Here is a 20,484-nt window from a genome sequence, read left to right as displayed (position 1 = left end):
ATACTCAAATGGCAAAATAGTAAAACTGTGGCTGACAAGGGAAGACAAGTTAATGTAAAGGCAAAAGAGAGGGCATACAACTAAACAAAAATTAGTAGGAAGACAAAGGATTGGGAAGCTTTTAAATATCTACAGAGAGAAACTAAAAGGATGATTGGGCGGGAAAAAATAAACAAGAAATTCATTTGAATTGAATTGACTTTATTACTTACATCCTTCATATACATGAGGATTAAAAATCTTTACGTTACGTCTCCATGTAGATGTGCAATGTGCAATTTATAGTAATTTATGATGAATAATATGTACAACATGCTGGTTAATATAACATAGAAATACAGTTATGTCCACACGAGTTAATCAGTCTGATGGCCTGGTTGAAGAAGCTGTCCCGGAGCCTGTTGCTCCTGGCTTTTATGCTGCGGTACCGTATCCCGGATGGTAGCAACTGGTACTGTTTGTGGTTGGGGTGACTCTGGTCTCCAAAGATCCTTCAGTCCCTTTTTACACACCTGTCTTTGTAAAACAAGTTAGCAAACAATATCAAATTGTTTTTCAAGTATTGTAAAAAAATAAAACAGAGATGAGAGTGGATATAGGACGCTAGAAAATGAGGCCGGATATATAATAACGCGGGATAAAGAGATGGCAGCTAAACCAAATATTTTGCACCAGTCTTCACCATGGAAGACACTCGCACTGTGCCCGGTGTTGAAGAGTGTGAGGGAAGAGAAGTGAGTGCAGTTACTGTTACAAAGGAGAAGGTGCTCAGTGGCGGGAGTTTATGCGAGAAGTGAGGAAGGTGCAAGACAGATATATTCCAAAAAAGAAGAAATTTTCGAATGGAAAAAGGATGCGACCGTGGCTGACAAGAGAAGTCAAAGCCAAAGTAAAAGCAAAGGAGAGGGCATTCAAGGAAGCAAAAATTAGTGGGAAGACAGAGGATTGGGAAGTTTTTAAAAGCTTACAAAAGGAAACTAAGAAGGCCATTAAGAGGGAAAAGATGAACTATAAAAGGAAGCTAGCAAATAACATCAAAGAAGATACTAAAAGCTTTTTCAAGTATATAAAGAGTAAAAAACAGGTGAGAGTGGATATAGGACAGATAGAAAATGATGCTGGAGAAATTGTAATGGGAGATAAGGAGATGGCTGAGGAACTGAATGAGTATTTTCATCAGCCCTCATGGAGGAAGATATCAGCAGTATTCCGGACACTGAAGGGTGTCAGGGAAGAGAAGTGTGCGCAGTCACAATTACGACAGAGAAAGTTCTCAGGAAGCTGAATAGTCTAAGGGTAGATAAATCTCCAGGTCCAGATGGAATGCACCCTTGTGTTTTGAAGGAAGTAGCTGTGGAGATCGCGGAGCAATGATCTTTCAAAAGTCAATAGATTCTGGCATGGTTCTGGAGGAGTGGAAGATTGCAAATGCCACTCTGGTATTTAAGAAGGGGGCAAGGAAGCAAAAAGTGAATTATAGACCTGTTAGCTTGAGAAATGGTTGGGAAGTTTCTGGAGTCAATTGTCAAGGATGAGGTTACCGAGTACCTGGAGGCATATGACAAGATAGGCCAAACTCAGCATGGTTTCCTTAAAGGAAAATCCTGCCTGACAAACCCATTGAAATTTCTTGAGGAGATTACAAGTAGGCTAGACAAGGGAGATGCAGTGGATGTTGTGTATTTGGATTTTCAGAAGGCCTTTGACAAGGTGCCGCACATGAGGCTGCGAAACAAGATAAGAGCCCATGGAATTACGGGAAAGTTACATATGTGGATAGAGCGTTGGCTGATTGGCAGGAAACAGAGAGTGGGAATAAAGGGATCCCATTCTGGTTGGCAGCCAGTTACCAGTGGTGTTCCACAGGGGTCCGTGTTGGGGCCGCATCTTTTTACGTTGTATATCAACGATTTGGATGATGGAATAGATGGCTTTGTAGCTAAGTTTGCTGATGATACAAAGATAAGTGGAGGGGACGGTAGTGCTGAGGAAACAGAGAGTTTGCAGAGAGACTTGGATAGATTATGAGAATGGTCAAAGAAGTGGCAAATGAAATACAATGTTGAAAAGTGTATGGTCATGCACGTTGGTAGAAGAAATAAATCGGCAGACTATTATTTAAATGTAGAGAGAATTCAAAGTTCTGAGATGCAATGGGACTTGGGAGTACTCGTGCAGGATACCCTTAAGGTTAACCTCCAGGTTGAGTTGGTGGTGAAGAAGGTGAATGCAATGCTGACATTCATTTCTAGAGGAATATAGTATAGGAGCAGGGATGTGGTGTTGAGGCTCTATAAGGAACTGGTAAGACCTCTCTTGGAATACTGTGTGCAGTTTTGGACTCCTTCTTTAAGAAAGGATGTTCTGACATTGGAGAGGGTTCAGAGAAGATTCGCTAGAATGATTCCGGGAATGAGAGGGTTAACATCTGAAAAACATATGAGGAACATTTGACCGCTCTTGGACTGTACTCCGTGGAGTTTAGAAGAATGACGGGGAACCTCACAGAAACATTTCGAGAGTGGTTTTGGCAAAGTTGTTTCCTATGGTGGGGGAGTCTAGTACGAGAGAGCATGACTTAAAGATTGAAGGGCGCCCATTCAGAAGGGAGATGCAAAGAATTTTTTTAGCCAGAGGGTGGTGAATCTGTGACTTTCTTGCGGCAGTGGAGGCCAGGTCATTGGGTGTATTTAAAGCAGAGATTGATCGGTATATGAGTAGCCAGGGCATCAAAGGTCATGGTGAAAAGGTGGGGGGTGGGACTAAATGGGAGAATGGATCAGCTCATGATTAAATGGTGGAGCTGATTCGAAGGGCCGAATGGCCGGCTTCTGCTGCTTTGTCTTATGGTCTTATTTGAATGCACCAGTATACGGAATAAGGATCTTGTAGCACAGGTAGAGTTTGGCAGGTACAAACTTAGGCAGGTACGACTTTGGTCGAAGGAATAAAAGCATAGACAATTCTGTAAACAGGGCGAAATTCAAAAATCAGAGGTGCAAAGGGACATGGGTGTCGTTGTGCAGGATTCCCTGAAGGTTAACTTGCAGTTTGTGTCAGTGATAAGTTTGGCAAACTCAATGTGTGCTTTCATTTCGAGAGGATTAGAGTACAAGAGCAAGGATGTAATTCTGAGGTTTTAATAAGGCATTGGTCAGACCACACTTGGAGTATTGTGAGCAGTTTTGGGTCCCTTCTATTGGAAAACATGTGCTGGCATTGGAGGGGGTCCAGAAGATTCACAAGAATAATTCCGGGAATGAAAGAGTTAACATATGAGGAGTGTTTGATGGTTCTGGGCCTGTACTCACGCGAGTTTAGAAGAATGGCTGATTTATTATCCCTCTCAACCCTATTCTCCTGCCTCCTCCCCGTAACTTTTGAGACACTGACTAATCAAGAAGTTTACTTAGTAACTTCTGCTTTAAAAATCAAACAGGAGAAAATCTGCAGATGCTGGTAATCCAAGCGACACAGGTCCTGATGAAGGGTCTCACCAGATCTTTCTGACTCCTGTCTGGAGAGAGTTGATGTTGGGAGGATGTGGGTGGGTCGAGAACGGTAAGCACAGGCTCCGACTATAGGGATGTCCATTTAGGACAGAGATGACGAGGAATTCCTTTATCCACAGGATAGTGAATCTGCCACAGGCAACTGTGGATGCCAAATAATTGAGTATATTTAAACCTGAGTAACACACACAAATTGTTGGGGGAACAACAGGCCGGGAAGTTTCTATGGAAAAGAATAAACAGTCCACGGTTTAGACAGAAACACTTCATCAGGACCTGTGTTGCTTAAGGGTTCCTGCAAATTCATCCCCTGTACTAATGAGGGGCTGCGAGGGATGGGGTTCTGGGAAAGGGGACAAAGCCATCCTCATCTCCCATCTTTGCCCCCTCCAGCTTCACATTACGTCTACACACACAGTTCACCCACGGGGTTTCCACCCCTCCCCCTCCTGGTTCAATCTGCCTTTCATCTCTCCCCTCCCATTATCACCTCCTTTACTGTCTCAAACCATCACACTGCCCCACTTCACACTCACAAATGAATGTGAACATTGTATGACGGGCCTGTTCCTGTGCTGTACTGCTCTATGTTCTCTGTTCCCAGTTTCGGAGAATGAGAGGAGAGCTCATGGAAACACAAAATTCTTTCAGGGGTCAACAGGCAGGAGTGAGGGAGGATGTTTCCCCTGTCCAGCGGAAAACCCTTGTGGAGACATCTGCTTTTGTCGAATCAAAGGTTCGTGTCGGCCACCCGACCGCGCCTGAGGCCCAGCGGCCTTTCCCCGGGGCCGCGCTGACCGAGTCTCCCCCCCCACCCCCCCCCCCCCCCCCCCCGATCCCCGGGGTCGCGCTGTCCGAGTCTCCCCCCGATCCCCAGGGCCGCGCTGCCCGAGTCTCCCCCCCCCCCGATCCTCGGGGCCGCGCTGCCCGAGTCTCCCCCCGATCCCCGGGGTCGCGCTGTCCGAGTCTCCCCCCGATCCCCAGGGCCGCGCTGCCCGAGTCTCCCCCCGATCCCCGGGGCCGCGCTGCCCGAGTCTCCCCCCGATCCCCGGGGCCGCGCTGTCCGAGTCTCCCCCCGATCCCCGGGGCCGCGCTGCCCGAGTCTCCCCCCGATCCCCGGGGCCGCGCTGCCCGAGTCTCTCCCCCGATCCCCGGGGCCGCGCTGCCCGAGTCTCCCCCCGATCCCCGGGGCCCCGCTGCCCGAGTCTCCCCCCGATCCCCGGGGCCGCGCTGCCCGAGTCTCCCCCGATCCCCGGGGCCGCGCTGTCCGAGTCTCCCCCGATCCCCGGGGCCGCGCTGCCCGAGTCTCCCCCCGATCCCCGGGGCCGCGCTGCCCGAGTCTCCCCCCAGATCCCCGGGGCCCCGCTGCCCGAGTCTCCCCCCGATCCCCGGGGCCGCGCTGCCCGAGTCTCCCCCCAATCCACGGGGCCGCGCTGCCCGAGTCTCCCCCCGATCCCCGGGGCCGCGCTGTCCGAGTCTCCCCCCGATCCCCGGGGCCGCGCTGCCCGAGTCTCCCCCCGATCCCCGGGGCCGCGCTGCCCGAGTCTCTCCCCCGATCCCCGGGGCCGCGCTGCCCGAGTCTCCCCCCGATCCCCGGGGCCCCGCTGCCCGAGTCTCCCCCCGATCCCCGGGGCCGCGCTGCCCGAGTCTCCCCCGATCCCCGGGGCCGCGCTGTCCGAGTCTCCCCCGATCCCCGGGGCCGCGCTGCCCGAGTCTCCCCCCGATCCCCGGGGCCGCGCTGCCCGAGTCTCCCCCCCGATCCCCGGGGCCCCGCTGCCCGAGTCTCCCCCCGATCCCCGGGGCCGCGCTGCCCGAGTCTCCCCCCAATCCACGGGGCCGCGCTGCCCGAGTCTCCCCCCGATCCACGGGGCCGCGCTGCCCGAGTCTCCCCGATCCCCGGGGCCGCGCTACCCGAGTCTCCCCCCCGATCCACCGGGCCGCGCTGTCCGATTCTCCCCCCGATCCCCGGGGCGGCGCTGTCCGAGTCTCCCACGATCCCCGGGGCCGCGCTGCCCGAGTCTCCCCCCCGATCCACGGGGCCGCGCTGTCCGAGTCTCCCCCCGATCCCCGGGGCCGTGCTGCCCGAGTCACCCCCCGATCCCCGGGGCCCCGCTGCCCGAGTCTCCCCCCGATCCCCGGGGCCGCGCTGCCCGAGTCTCCCCCCAATCCACGGGGCCGCGCTGTCCGAGTCTCCCCCCGATTCCCGGGGCCGCGCTGTCCGAGTCTCCCCCCGATCCCCGGGGCCGCGCTGTCCGAGTCTCCCCCCGATTCCCGGGGCCGCGCTGCCCGAGTCACCCCACCCGATCCCCGGGGCCGCGCGGCCCGAGTCTCCCCCCGATCCCCGGGGCCGCGCTGCCCGAGTCTCCCCCCGATCCCCGGGGCCGCGCTGTCCGAGTCTCCCCCCGATCCCCGGGGCCGCGCTGTCCGAGTCTCCCCCCGATCCCCGGGGCCGCGCTGCCCGAGTCTCCCCCCGATCCCCGATGTCCGAGTCTCCCCCCGATCCCCGGGGCCGCGCTGCCCGAGTCTCCCCCCGATCCCCGATGTCCGAGTCTCCCCCCGATCCCCGGGGCCGCGCTGTCCGAGTTTCCCCCCGATCCCCGGGGCCGCGCGGCCCGAGTCTCCCCCCGATCCCCGGGGCCGCGCTGCCCGTGTCTCCCCCCGATCCCCGGGGCCTCGCTGTCCGAGTCTCTCCCTGATCCCCGGGGTCGCGCTGCCCGAGTCTCCCCCCGATCCCCGGGGCCGCACTGCCCGAGTCTCTCCCCCCGATCCCCGGGGCCGCGCCGCCCGAGTCTCCCCCCGATCCCCGGGGCCGCGCTGTCCGAGTCTCCCCCCGATCCCCGGGGCCGCGCTGTCCGAGTCTCTCCCCGATCCCCGGGGCCGCGCTGCCCGAGTCTCCCCCCCCCCCGATCCCCGGGGCCGCGCTGCCCGAGTCTCCCCCCCCCGATCCCCGGGGCCGCGCTGTCCGAGTCTCCCCCCCACCCGATCCTCGGGGCCGCGCTGCCCGAGTCTACCCCCGATCCCCGGGGACTCTCTAATTCTCTGCTTCTCCCCCCAGTTTCTGTCACCCTGGATGTGGAAACGGCGAATCCGTGTCTCGAGGTGTCTGAGGATCGGAAGAGTGTGAGATGGACCGGGACCCGGAGGGATCTCCCTGACACCGGGAAGAGATTCACGAAACGGGCTTGTGTGCTGGGATCGGAGGGATTCACATCGGGGAGACATTACTGGGAGGTGGAGGTGACGGGGAATCGGTTCTGGTGGCTGGGAGTCGCCGCAGAGTCTGTGAAGAGGAAGGGACGGTTCAGTCTGAGTCCTGAGACCGGATTCTGGGTCATCAGGCGGTTTGGTGACGTGTTATATCGGGATTGTGACGTGTTCGGTGATCTCCCCTCCCCCGAGTCCCGTCTCGCTGCCGGTCCCATCCCCGGGAGGGTGGGAGTTTATCTCAGTTACGAGTCCGGGACAGTTTCATTTTACAACGCGGAGACCAAGTCCCATCTCCACACCTTCACTGGGAATAAATTCACGGGGAAACTTTATCCTCTCTTCCGGACTGGGAATGTAAACCAGTGGCTGAGAATCTGCTCCGGTTCCGCTCCGGGTCTGTAAACGGGTCGGGTCCCGGGACCGGCGTCAGGAGTAAAGTCCCTGTAAATATAAATGTGCGGAGAGTGCAGCTAAATACGTGGCTAAGGAGATGGTGCAGGAGGGAGGGCTTCATGTTTCTGGACAATTGGGCTTTGTTCCCGGGAAGGTGGGGCTTGTTCCGAAGGGACGGTTTGCCCCTGAACTGGAGGGGGAGTAACATCCTTTGCAGAGGGAGGGGAACCAGAGTGTTAGAGCAGATAGTGAGGTGGAGGAGGATAAAGGTCATACAAGGACTGCATATATAGACAGAAATCAAAGGTTTGTACATTAGGTTGTAAATTAATTTTCAGAGCTTTAGAAATTGTAGAAAATAAAGATTTCCAAAATGATTTTGATGAAGAACATGACGAGAACATATGTGAAAAAGTGGCTACTTCAGTTTTACACCTATCGCAATAATTGTCTATGTTAGGAAATATTTTGGATAGTCTCTCCTTTGTTAAATAGTAACAGTGAACAATCTTAAATTGAATTAAACACTGATTGGCAGATATTAAAGAAGAATTGACCATCTTCATTAACAAAGGTCATATTAAGTTCTCTCTCCCAAACTTGTTTAATTTTTAGTGATTAAGGGGATCTGCTTTTTTTGCAGATTTATTTATTTTTATTTTCATTTATTTTGTGATGGTCGATTGATGACTTTTGAAGAGTTAATTAGAAAATATTCTCTCTCTCATACACACTTTCTGCAATATCTTCAGGTTAGACATTTTTTACAAAAATAATTATCTAAGTTTCCATATATGCAAGAACCTGATTAGTTGGATAGTATTTTGAATATGAATCCTTTAGTAAGAGAATTTGTAATTCTCATTGGTAGAATTTATAATTTATTTTTAATACATTAATACAAAAAGATAACCTCTCACCTAAGGTTTCTACATGATAGAAATATTCGTTGTTTCAGACGTGATAGAGGGGGAGGGATGAAAGGGGGAGGAGTGGCATTACTAGTCAGGGAAAATATCACAGCTGTGCGTAGACAGGACAGACCGGAGGGCTTGTCTACAGAGGCCATATGGGTGGAGCTGAGGAACGGGAAAGGTGTGACCACACTAATAGGGGTGTATTATAGACCGCCCAATAGTCAGAGAGAATTGGAGGAGCAATTCCATATAAAGATAGTAGACCGATGTAAGAAACAGGAAGTTGTAATAGTAGGGGATTTTGACTTTCCACATATTGACTGGGACTCCCAAACTGTAATCAGGCTAGATGGCTTGGAGTTTGTGAAATGTTTTCAGGAAAGTTTTCTAAATCAATATATAGAGGTACCTACGAGAGAGGATGCAATACTTGATCTCCTATTAGGAAACCAGACAGGTCAGGTGACAGAAGTATGTGTAGGCGAACATTTTGGGTCCAGTGACCATAATGTCATCAGTTTCAAGTTAATTATGGATAAGGATGGGTCTGGTCCTCGAGTTGAGGTTCTAAATAGCAGAAGGGCCAATTTTGTGGAAATGAAAAAAGATCTAGGAAGAGTGGATTGGGATAAGTTTTTTTTTTCCTGACAAGGATATGTTCAGTAAGTGGAAGGCCTCCAAATGTGAAATTTTGAGGGTGCAGAGTTTGCATGTTCCTGCCAGTACTAAAGACAAAGTTAACAGGCATAGGGAACCTTGGTTTTCAAGGGATATTGGCGATCTGGTTAAGAAAAAGAGAGAAGTGTACAGCAGGTAGAGGCAACAAAGAGCAAATGAGTTACTTAAAGAGTATCAAAAACGTAAGAAAATACTAAAGAAGGAAATCAGGAAGGAAAAAAAGAAGACATGAGGTGGCTTTGGCAGATAATGTGAAGGAAAACCTGAAGGGTTTCTACAAGTATATTAAGAGTAAAAGGATAGTAAGGGACAAAATTGGTCCCCTAGAAGATCAGAGTGGTCGTCTATGTGTGGAGCCTCACGAGATGGGGGAGATCTTAAACAGTTTTTTTGCATCAGTATTTACTCAGGAAACTGGCATAGTGTATATGGAAGGAAGGGAAACAAGCAGTAGTGTCATGGAACATTTGTAGATTAAAGAGGAGGAGGTGCTTGCTGCCTTACAGCGCATAAAGGTAGATAAATCCCCCGGGCCTGACTTGATATTTCCTCGCACCTTGAGAGAGACTAGAGTAGAAATTGCAGGGGACCTGGCAGAAATATTTAAAATGTCCTCAGTCACGTGTGCAGTGCTGGAGGATTGGAGGGTAGCTCTTGTTATTACATTGTTTAAAAAAGGCTCCAATAGAAAACCAGGTAACTAAAGGCCAGTGAGCCTGACATCAGTAGTATGTAAATTATTGGAGGATGTTCTGAGAGATCGGATTTACAAGTATTTGGACAGCCGAGGGCTGATTAAGGATAGTCAGTATGGCTTTGTGCATGGTAGATCATGTTTAATGATTCTCAAAGAGTTTTTCGAGGAGGTTACCAACTAAGTAGGTGAAGGAAAGGCTGTGGATGTTGTCCACATGAACTTTAGTAAGGCCTTTGACAAGGTCCCACATGGGAGGTTAGTTCAGAAAGTTCAGACATGAGGTATCCATGGAGAGGTTGGAGAGATTGAAAGAGTGCAGAGATTTACTAGGATGTTGCCAGGTCTTCAGGAGTTAAGTTACAGGGAAAGATTGAACAGGTTAGGACTTTATTCCTTGAAGCGTAGAAGAATGAGGGGAGATTTGATAGAGGATTACAAAATTATGGGGGATATAGACAGTAAATGCGAGTAGGTTCTTTCCATTTAGATTAGGAACGATAAATACGAGAGGACATGGTTTTAGGGTGAAAGGAGAAAGCTTTAGGGGGAACATTAGGAAGAACTTCACTCAGAGAGTGGTGAGAGTGTGGAACGAGCTGCCATCTGACGTGGTAAATGCGGGCTCACTCTTATGTTTTAAGAATAAATTGGATAGATACATGGATGGGAGAGGTCTAGAGGGTTACGGACTGGGTGCAGGTCAATGGGACGAGCGGAATAATGTTTCCGCACAGACTAGAAACGCCAAATGGCCTGTTTTCTGTGCTGTAGTGTTCTATGGTTCTATGGAGTGAAATAAACACGACATGAGAATTGTCGATCGATTAATTTTAACTCGTTCACCGCATCCGTCAACCGAACAGAAACACCGGGGATTCAGCAGCAGCTGCGGGCGGTGAGTCCTGAGCTCCCCCGGGTCCTAAAGTCCACCCGTAATGAGAGAGGTTAAATGGGACAAGTGGGAGCGGTGCTGACCAAAAAAGACAGTGAAGATTGTTCATTAAGTTCATCTGCCATTTCTTTGTCCCCCATTACTACTTCACCAGCATCATTTTCCAGTGGTCCAGTATCAACTCTCATCTCCCTTTCACTCTTCATGTAACTGAAAACTAAACTTTTAGTATCCTGATTTATATTATTGGCCAGTTTGCCATCATATTTTGTCTTGACCATTCTTATGGCTTTTTTCGTTGCTTTTTGTTGGATTTTAAGAGCATCCCAATAATCCAACATCCCACTCACCTTTGCTACCTGATAATGCCATTTCCTTAGGTTTAACACAACTATTACATGCCTTTTCCAGCTCAAACTGTGAATTAATTTAAAGTCAGTCCCATAATTTAATGAGGTTTTTATCTGAAAACTATCTACCCTCGCAAAGATTGTACTGAAGACTGCATTTGATTTTTTTTTCAGCTTTATACGCTTCAAATTGAAATAGTATGTGTTTCGACAGTTTCATAATGACAAAATGTACACGACACAGTATGAAGTTTTCCAATTAGTTACAAGGCATAATTAAGTATAGTGTGGACATTTCTATGTCATGTGAATATCATTCCTTCCCTTGCTCTTCTTCTATAAACCCTTCTTCTATAAACCCAACAGATTTATGTATTCTGTAATGGTGTCTGTCCTTATGTCCATTATCCTTCGTCTTGCCATAAGCCCCTAATTCTTAACACTACCAACCTTTTAGCTTCTAATTTGCTAAGTGGAAGGTCTATATCCACAGCTTAACATTTAACAGCTTTTGGTGCTAAACAGTCAACATCATCATTTCCCTCAACAGTGTGATGTGCAGGGCCCATAATGTGCAGACATATAAATCAAACTTTATATATGAAATACCGTTTGACAAGTTTCCAACAGTCAATCTGACCTACTGCCAGAATGACCTGTTTAAGACTCATCAAAACCGAAATGTATTCTGAGCAAATTATAAGTACCAATTTTCTCCACCCACTGTAAGCCTATACTGTTGGCAAAGAATTCTGCTTCCTATGCTGATAAATGGCTATAAGTCATTTCTTTACCATTACCTGCAATTCAGGCACACAAAAACAGCCACACCAACATCCCCAGTTAACTTATCTTATCATTTATCTGTAAAAATGGTTACTGTATGATAATAACTTTCATTAATATACTGATGAACCAACAGACTCTCAGGCAGAACTGAATCCGATCGTGTAACCTAAAATCAACTGAGGTCATTGGAAAAAACAAGGTGGGGTTACAGAGAAAGCTACAGTGGGACATATTGTATCATCAAATACACCCGTATTCCCAGCGTGGTAAGAACCCAGTCACCCAAAACAAAAAACACTCTTCTTGTGATGTCCCCAACCGTCCTCCAGCACACCTTTAACAGGATGATCATTTCCTTGCCCCCGCAAATTAATCCAGTATGTTGACATCAACTTGAACCTCTGTTACTTTGAGGGCAATTGTCCCATTGCAATCAGTAAAGCCAAAACGGGAGACAACATTACTGCACCAGAACACAGTCTTAAAGTCTGTAATTGTATCACATACAAACATTTTTAATTTGAAGATGAAGCTGATCCATAAGCCACACAGACATAATCAAGAACAGATCAAATTAAACAAATATATTTGCTCAACAAAGATTTTCATGTTTCACCCAACAATACCCACATAGATGTCTGAGGAGATTTAAAGCTCCTTTACATATATCAATTATTTTACTGATCGGTGCTTCCACGTCAGCTTATTATCCATCCACATACTGAGAAATCTTACCACTGACACTTCCTCAAGATATTAATGACATAGTTTAAAATCAAGTGCAAGTCTATTAATGCTGTTTGTAAACCACGTAATGTGTTTTAACGACTGAAAGCTTAAAATCCTCATCAATCTGCCCACTGTTTGACCTATTAATTGTAAATTACAATTAATACCTCTAATCTATAAAGCTACGTCATCTGTATATTGAGATTTACCCAGGGTATCCCATTTTACCATCTCAGAGAAAATATCATTAATCATAATATTAAATAATGAAGGGCTACAAATACTGCCTTGTGGGATCCCATTCTCTATCTCATAGAAACACAAACATAACATGCCGACCGGTACTTGGACAGTCCATCCAAAAAAATCTCAGAAAAATTATACAATGTCCCTCTCACTCCTAATTTAATCAAAAGTCCTTTCGTCCATATCATTTCCCTTTTCAGTATCAAGAAATCCTGCTATTACAACATCTTTATTTAATTGTGTTTTCCGAATATCATCTTCCAAACCTAAAACTGAATCTAATGTCATTTGACCCTTCCAAAATCCACTCTAATAAAATACTTTATCACCACTCTTTCCAAAATATAACTCAAGCGCTTGATTACCATTCATTCCATAAGTTTACATAAATGAGACATTCACGATATAGGCCTTTAACTAGAAGGATCAAATGGGGATCTGCCAGGTTTCAGAATAGGCACTACTATTTCCATTTTCCATGAGGAAAGTAGATGCACAATTCAAACATTTAATATTTTCACAAAAGAGAATTATAAACAATTACAATTTCAAATATCACTCTTTCCTGGGGACACCAGACCTGCATTATTAATAGACTTCTTAAACTCATACAAAGAAATCTCTCCATCAGTGATACTATCATTGCTACAGCTGACTTCCAGCACATCAGGGTATTCACTGAAAAACATATCCCTACATTGTTTAACGTCTTCACTTAAATTATCCTGATTATGAATCTCAGCAAATGACCCAGCCAGTAACACAACCTTCCCTGTTTCAGTAACAATCATTTTGCCCTCATTAATCAACACTGGAATGTTATGATCCCCACAGATCTCCCCATTTTCTAAATCATGTCCCAAACAATTCCAAGTTTGATATCCCTTCCAATATTATCTCCATATAACCTCCAGTAAATCACCTACTTCCTCACCACGGCCTTTGCCCTTTTATTGTTAATAATGTAACTCGGAGACTGATGCACCATCACATAAAAACTCACATTTCTCCCAATTTGCTTCCTGTCCCGTTATAAATCCAAATCCAAACTCATAAAGACTGGAAGACTGACTGACGTTCACATAAACTTATCACTCTCTGAGTTCCCATTTGAGCGATAGGCACTACAGCCAATGACAGCAGGGGTCAGTTTTAAGTCTGAGCTACGATAGGCTGGAGGAAATCGGCCCATGATCAGCCCCTCCTCTTCCGCTCCATCGCCATGGCGGAGATCAGCGATCTGCTTCTGTCGGTGTCGCCGGCCTCGGCGCCCACAAGGACGGGCGTGATTCCCCTTCGCGCCTCGGTTGGTCTGTTTCGGTGACGTCTGTGGTGGCTGACGAAACATGCTTTGACAGGGAGCGAGCGAGGAACAATGACTACAACTCCCAGAAGGCCCCACTGACGTCATTGTGGTGTTGTTTAAGGGTAGAATATAACAGCAAAATGGAGGAAAATATAATGCATTACGTTTTCTGCACCGTGTCGTGCCTTCAATAAAAAAATAAATTAAAAAAGTGATTCCATCAAGAAATAGGTAGAACACAGAATAATACAGCACAGTACAGGCCCTTCGGCCCACAATGTTGTGCCGACCCTTAAACTCTGCCCCCTAAGCTTAAATTACTCCATATACCTGTCTAGTAGTCTCTTAAACTTCACTAGTGTATCTGCCTCCACCACTGACTCAGGCAGTGAATTCCACGCACCAACCACTCTCTGAGTGGAAAAACCTTCCTCTAATAGCCCCTTGAACTTCCCTCCCCTTACCTTATAGCCATGTCCTCTTGTACTGAGCAGTGGTGCCCTGAGGAAGAGTCCCTGGCTCTCTATGTATTCCCCTTAATATCAACTATACCTCTATCATTTCTACTCTCATCCTCTTTCTCTCCAGAGAGTAAAGCCCTAGCTCCCTTAATCTGCGATCATAATCCATACTCTGTAAACCAGGCAGCATTCTGGTAAATCTCCTCTGTACTCTTTCCAATGCTTCCACATCCTTATTATAGTGAGGTGACCAGAACTGGACAGAGTACTCCAAGTGTGGCCTAACCAGAGTTTTATAGAGCTGCAACATTACGTCGCGACTCTTAAACTCTATCCCTCTACTTATGAAAGCTAACACCCCATAAGCTTTCTTAACTACTCTGTCTACCCGTGAGGCAACTTTCAGGGATCTTTGGACATGTAGCCCCAGATCCCTCTGCTCCTCCACACTTCCAAGTATCCTGCCATTTACTTTGTACTCTGCCTTGGAGTTTGTGCTTCCAAAGTGTACCACCTCACACTTTTCCAGGTTGAACTCTATCTGCCACTTCTCAGCCCACTCCTGCATCCTATCAATGTCTCTCTGCAATCTTTGACAATACTCTGCACTATCCACAACACCACCAACCTTTGTGTCTTCTGTAAACTTGCCAACCCATCCTTCTACCCCCACATCCAGGTCGTTAATAAAAATCACGAAAAGTAGGGGTCCCAGAGCTGATCCTTGTGGAACACCACTAGTCACAACCCTCCAATCCAAATGTACTCCCTCCACCACAACTCTCTGCTTTCTGCAGGCAAGCCAATTCTAAATCCACCTGGTCAAAAATCCCTGGATCCCATGACTTTCTGAATAAGCCTACCGTGTGGAACCTTATCAAATGCATTACTAAAATCCATGTAGATCACATCTACTACACTACCCACATCTATATGCCTGGTCACCTCCTAAAAGAACTCCATCAGGCTTGTTAGACACGATCTGCCCTTCAGAAAGCTATGCTGACTGTCACTGATCGGACCATGATTCTCTAAATGCCAATAAATCCTATCTTTGTAAATACTTTCCAACAGCTTTCCCACCACAGACGTAAGGCTCAATGGTCTTTAATTATCCGGACTATCCCTACTACCCTTTTTGAACAAGGGGACAACATTCTCCTCCCTCCAATCCTCCGGTACCATTCCCGTGGACAATGAGGACATAATGATCCTAGCCAGAGGCTCAGCAATCTATTTCCTCGCCTCGGATGCAGAACTGGGAAGTAGCAGATGGAGTTAAGCACAGATGAATAGGTTCATTTCTGCAGGTCAAACTTGAACACGGAATATGATGTTAATGGTAAGAATCTTGGCAGTGTGGAGAGTCAGAGAGATCTTGGGATCCATGTCCATACGACACTCAAAGCTGCTGTGGAAGTTGGCAGTGTTGTTAGGAAGGCGTCTGGTGTGATGGCCTTCATCAAGCATGGGATTGAGTTCAAGAGCTGTGAGGTGATGTTGAAGCTATATTTCTCCTAACCTGTACATAAGTAATTGTAATAAGATGATGAGAGGCTTTGACCATGTGGATAACCAGAGGCATTTTCCCAGGCTTGAAGTGACTAACACGAGGGGACGTAGTTTTAAGTTGCTTGGAAGTCGGTACTGATGGAATGTCAGGGGTGAGTTTCTTACACAGAGAGTGGTGGGTGCATGCAATGCACTGCCTGCAGTGATGCTGGAGGTGGATACAATAGGATATTTTAATAGACTCTTATAGACATGGATAGAAAACTGGTTGGCAGATAGAAAGCAAAGGGTAGCGGTGAATGGGTGTTTCTCGGAATGGCAGGTGGTGACTAGTGGGGTGCCACAGGGCTCGGTATTGGGACCACAGCTGTTTACGATTTACGTCAATGATTTAGATGAAGGAATTGAGAATAACATCAGCAAGTTTGCTGATGATCCTAAGCTGGGTGGCAGTGTGTCATGTGATGAGGATGTTAGGAGAATTCAGGGTGACTTGGATAGGCTGGGTGAGTGGGCAGATACTTTTCAGATGACGTTTAATGTAAATAAGTGTGAGGTTATCCACTTTGGGAGTAAGAACAGGAAGGCAGATTATTATCTGAACGGTGTAAAGTTAGGTGAGGGAGAAATACAAAGAGATCTCGGAGTCCTTGTTCATCAGTCACTGAAGGTGAATGAGTAAGTGCAGCAGGCAGTGAAGAAGGCTAATGGAATGTTGGCCTTTATTAGAAAGGGAATTGAGTACAAGAGCAAGGAAATCCTCTGGCATTTGTACAGAGCCCTTGTGAGACCACACCTGGAGTATTGTGTACAGTTTTGGTCTCCAGGGTTAAGGAAGGACATCCTGGCTGTAGAGGAAGTGCAGCGTAGATTCACGAGGTTAATTCCTGGGATGTCTGGACTGTCTTACGCAGAGAGGTTAGAGAGACTGGGCTTGTACACGCTGGAATTAAGGAGATTGAGAGGTGATCTGATTGAAACATATAAGATTATTAAGGGATTGGACAAGATAGAGGCAGGAAATATGTTCCAGATGCTAGGAGAGTCCAGTACCAGAGGGCATGGTTTGAGAATAAGGGGTAGGTCATTTAGGACAGAGTTAAGGAAAAACTTCTTCTCCCAGAGAGTTGTGGGGGTCTGGAATGCACTGCCTCGGAAGGTAGTGGAGGCCAATTCTCTGGATGCTTTCAAGAAGGAGCTAGATAGGTCTCTTATGGATAGGGGAATCAAGGGATATGGGGACAAGGCAGGAACCGGGTATTGATAGTAATTGATCAGCCATGATCTCAAAATGGCGGTGCAGGCTCGAAGGGCCGAATGGTCTACTTCTGCACCTATTGTCTATTGTCTATTGTCTCATTTGTGTAAACTTGTGGAATATATGGTAATCGAGTGTTAAACAAACAGACACACAGAGACAGACAAACCCGCAGACAAACACACAGACACACACACTTGCACTTTCTTCACCGCCTGTCTCGCTCTCCTGTTCTTTGACACATCCGGGGTGATATGTTTAGAACATACTCACCACCCTCACTAGACCACTGAATCTGATGGCCATGTGTTGGAATTAAGAATGGACCTGGATGGGCTCCCAAATATTCTGCCTGTGACTGAGTCATTTAACCATATAACAATTACAGCACAGAAACAGGCCATGTCGGCCCTTCTAGTCCGTACTCACCTAGTCCCACTGACCCGCACTCTGCCCATAACCCTCCATTCCTTTCCTGTCCATATACCTATCCATTTTTTATTTAAATGACAATACCGAACCTGCCTCTACCACTGAGTCACTGAGAGGTTTTTGGGTTTCTTGGATATTGAAGTGTTTATTCATCATCACAAACGTACATTTTCTTGGGTCCTTCTCGGTTGAGTCCGGAACAAAAACTACATCGAGAGCTTATACTCTTGAAGAGAATGATAACAGTAGGTGATTCAATACAATTTCACAAGCTACAATGACATAATTTACTTCAATATTCCATGTCTGACAAATAGTTCCCTTGAAGTACATCTTTACATTGGAAGCACATTTAATTGATAAAACGTCTCAGAAGGTTCAATCAAAGTTTTTGGGACAGGCTATCTCCCACAAATGTTCTAAATATTAAATCATTCATTTCATCACAATCTGACACCGCGGGGATTACACCTGTCTGACGTAATCGGTTTGTAAATAATTTAAAAACTTTTATTTTTAAATCTCTTGAAATCAGTCCCTGTGGAGCCGCTGAATTGTATTTAAAAACCCCAGGCATGTGCTGCCTCAACAGTTCATTCCGAGAGATCGCCTGGAGCACAAAGGGACACATCCCTGGACAGAGAAAATGGCTGAAATGTTGGATAGGTACAAGAGTGTGGAGAGAATATTGTACGTGTTGATTGCTGTCGTTGGAGTTCCCGGTGAGTGAGCAGAAGAATTCATATTTGCTGTTTCTGTCTGTTAACCGGCGTGAAGCTATCTATGATCATTTGACAAGCTCCTATCTTGATCATTATTGTACAAATACCCGTCAGAGATATCGGTCCTGTCAGTTCAACACTCTGATATTTTTCATAGTTCATGACAAGCGGAACTAAACTTCTGTCTCTCCCCTAACTCATGGGATCGACTCTAATGTGTTTATTGCCTTGAATGGGACCTTGTCCGGAGTTGCTCCATGCGGGGAACAAGCAGCTCTCCGGAAGGGTGTGTCTGGGAGGATTTCAATGGGACCTTGTCCGGAGTTGTTCCAGGGCGGGGAACAAGCAGCTCTCCGGAAGGGTGTGTCTGGGAGGATTTCAATGGGACCTTGTCCGGAGTTGTTCCAGGGCGGGGAACAAGCAGCTCTCCGGAAGGGTGTGTCTGGGAGGATTTCAATGGGACCTTGTCCGGAGTTGTCCCAGGGCGGGGAACAAGCAGCTCTCCGGAAGGGTGTGTCTGGGAGGATTTCAATGGGACCTTGTCCGGAGTTGCTCCAGGGCGGGGAACAAGCAGCTCTCCGGAAGGGTGTATCTGGGAGGATTTCAATGGGACCTTGTCCGGAGTTGTCCCAGGGCGGGGAACAAGCAGCTCTCCGGAAGGGTGTGTCTGGGAGGATTTCAATGGGACCTTGTCCGGAGTTGTCCCAGGGCGGGGAACAAGCAGCTCACCGGAAGGGTGTGTCTGGGAGGATTTCAATGGGACCTTGTCCGGCGTTGTTCCAGGGCGGGGAACAAGCAGCTCTCCGGAAGGGTGTGTCTGGGAGGATTTCAATGGGACCTTGTCCGGAGTTGTTCCAGGGCGGGGAACAAGCAGCTCTCCGGAAGGGTGTGTCTGGGAGGATTTCAATGGGACCTTGTCCGGAGTTGCTCCAGAGCGGGGAACAAGCATCTCTCCGGAAGGGTGTGTCTGGGAGGATTTCAATGGGACCTTGTCCGGCGTTGTCCCAGGGCGGGGAACAAGCAGCTCTCCGGAAGGGTGTGTCTGGGAGGATTTCAATGGGACCTTGTCCGGAGTTGCTCCAGGGCGGGGAACAAGCAGCTCTCCGGAAGGGTGTGTCTGGGAGGATTTCAATGGGACCTTGTCCGGAGTTGTTCCAGGGCGGGGAACAAGCAGCTCACCGGAAGGGTGTGTCTGGGAGGATTTCAATGGGACCTTCTCCAGAGTTGCTCCAGCTTTGGGGGCAGGCAGCTCTCCGGAAGGGTATGTCTGGGAGGATTTCAATGGGACCTTCTCCAGAGTTGCTCCAGCTTTGGGGGCAGGCAGCTCTCCGGAAGGGTGTGTCTGGGAGGATTTCAATGGGACCTTGTCCGGAGTTGTTCCAGGGCGGGGAACAAGCAGCTCACCGGAAGGGTGTGTCTGGGAGGATTTCAATGGGACCTTCTCCAGAGTTGCTCCCGCTTTGGGGGCAGGCAGCTCTCCGGAAGGGTGTGTCTGGGAGGATTTCAATGGGACCTTCTCCAGAGTTGTCCCAGCGTTGGAGGCAGGCAGCTCTCCAAGAAGGTGTGATTGGGAGGGTGTTCATGGGAATTTGTCGAGATTTTTCCCGGTGTTGGGACAGGCAACTCGCTGGGAAGGTGCGCCTGGGAAGGGTTTACATTGCAAAGTAAACTTTTTCTCAGTTATTGATCAGAGTGAACCCCTGGTCCTGTGGTTTTATGTCTCCCTCTGAAGTCTGTCACAGTCTGTTGGTCCATAACTGGGTCTGATCACCGGCACCCGTGTCCGCGGACCTGCTGCTGTGCATTGTCGGACTGAACTGCGCTGTAGATTTAATCCATTAAAGGAGCCTCTCAGCCTCAGGTCGCTAACTTGTTCCTGCTTTCCCCCTGAGACCCGTCGTAAATCGGGGCACCACCTCGTCCTGGTGAAGGGTCTCGGACCGAAACGGCGGCTTGTTGAAGGGATGACTGGGAGGGTTTTAATGGGAATTTGTCCAGATCTCTTCCAGTACTGGGGACAGGCAGCTTTCCAAGAAGGGGTGACGGGAAGGGTTTTAATGGGAATTTCTCCAGATCTGTTCCAGTACTGGGGACAGGCTGTTCTCCAAGAAGGGGTGACTGGGAAGGGTTTACATTGTAAAACTCTGTGTTTCTGAGTTATTGATCAGAGAGAATCCCTGGTCCCGTGTTTCACGTCTGCCTGTGGAGACTCTCGCAGTCGGATTCCTCTGTCTGTTGGTCAAAAATTGGGACCGACCAGCCGAACCAATCTGCTAACGTGTGTTATTGATCTGCCCTGTACGGAGCCGCTCAGCCTCAGGTTGCCAAGTTGTTCCTGCTTCCCCTCTGAGACCCGTCGTAAATCCGTGCACTGCTTCGCCCT

General features: G+C 48.0%; 1 protein-coding gene and 1 long non-coding RNA gene across 2 annotated transcripts in view; one reads left to right on the top strand and one right to left on the bottom strand.

Moving 5' to 3' along the window:
* The window catches only part of LOC140723663 (zinc-binding protein A33-like), a 217,202-nt gene extending 209,473 nt beyond the window's left edge, over positions 1 to 7,729 (top strand). Inside the window, exons 6-7 of the mRNA XM_073038232.1 lie at positions 4,117 to 4,248; positions 6,568 to 7,729. Coding sequence (XP_072894333.1) covers positions 4,117 to 4,248; positions 6,568 to 7,121 — 686 coding nt within the window. The 3' untranslated portion in view covers positions 7,122 to 7,729. The remainder of the gene's footprint in view (positions 1 to 4,116; positions 4,249 to 6,567) is intronic.
* Positions 185 to 13,462, bottom strand: LOC140723664 (uncharacterized). The gene is made up of 2 exons (XR_012097943.1): positions 13,414 to 13,462; positions 185 to 516 (listed from the first exon to the last, which is right to left on the bottom strand). It is a non-coding gene; the product is annotated as an uncharacterized lncRNA (long non-coding RNA).
* Positions 13,463 to 20,484: the final 7,022 nt, after the last annotated feature.

This window comes from Hemitrygon akajei, unplaced genomic scaffold, assembly GCF_048418815.1.
Source record: "Hemitrygon akajei unplaced genomic scaffold, sHemAka1.3 Scf000124, whole genome shotgun sequence".
In the NCBI taxonomy this organism is placed as follows: Eukaryota; Metazoa; Chordata; class Chondrichthyes; order Myliobatiformes; family Dasyatidae; genus Hemitrygon; species Hemitrygon akajei.
The sequence above is the reverse complement of the archived record's forward strand: the minus strand, read 5'-3'. Positions and strand labels throughout refer to the sequence as shown.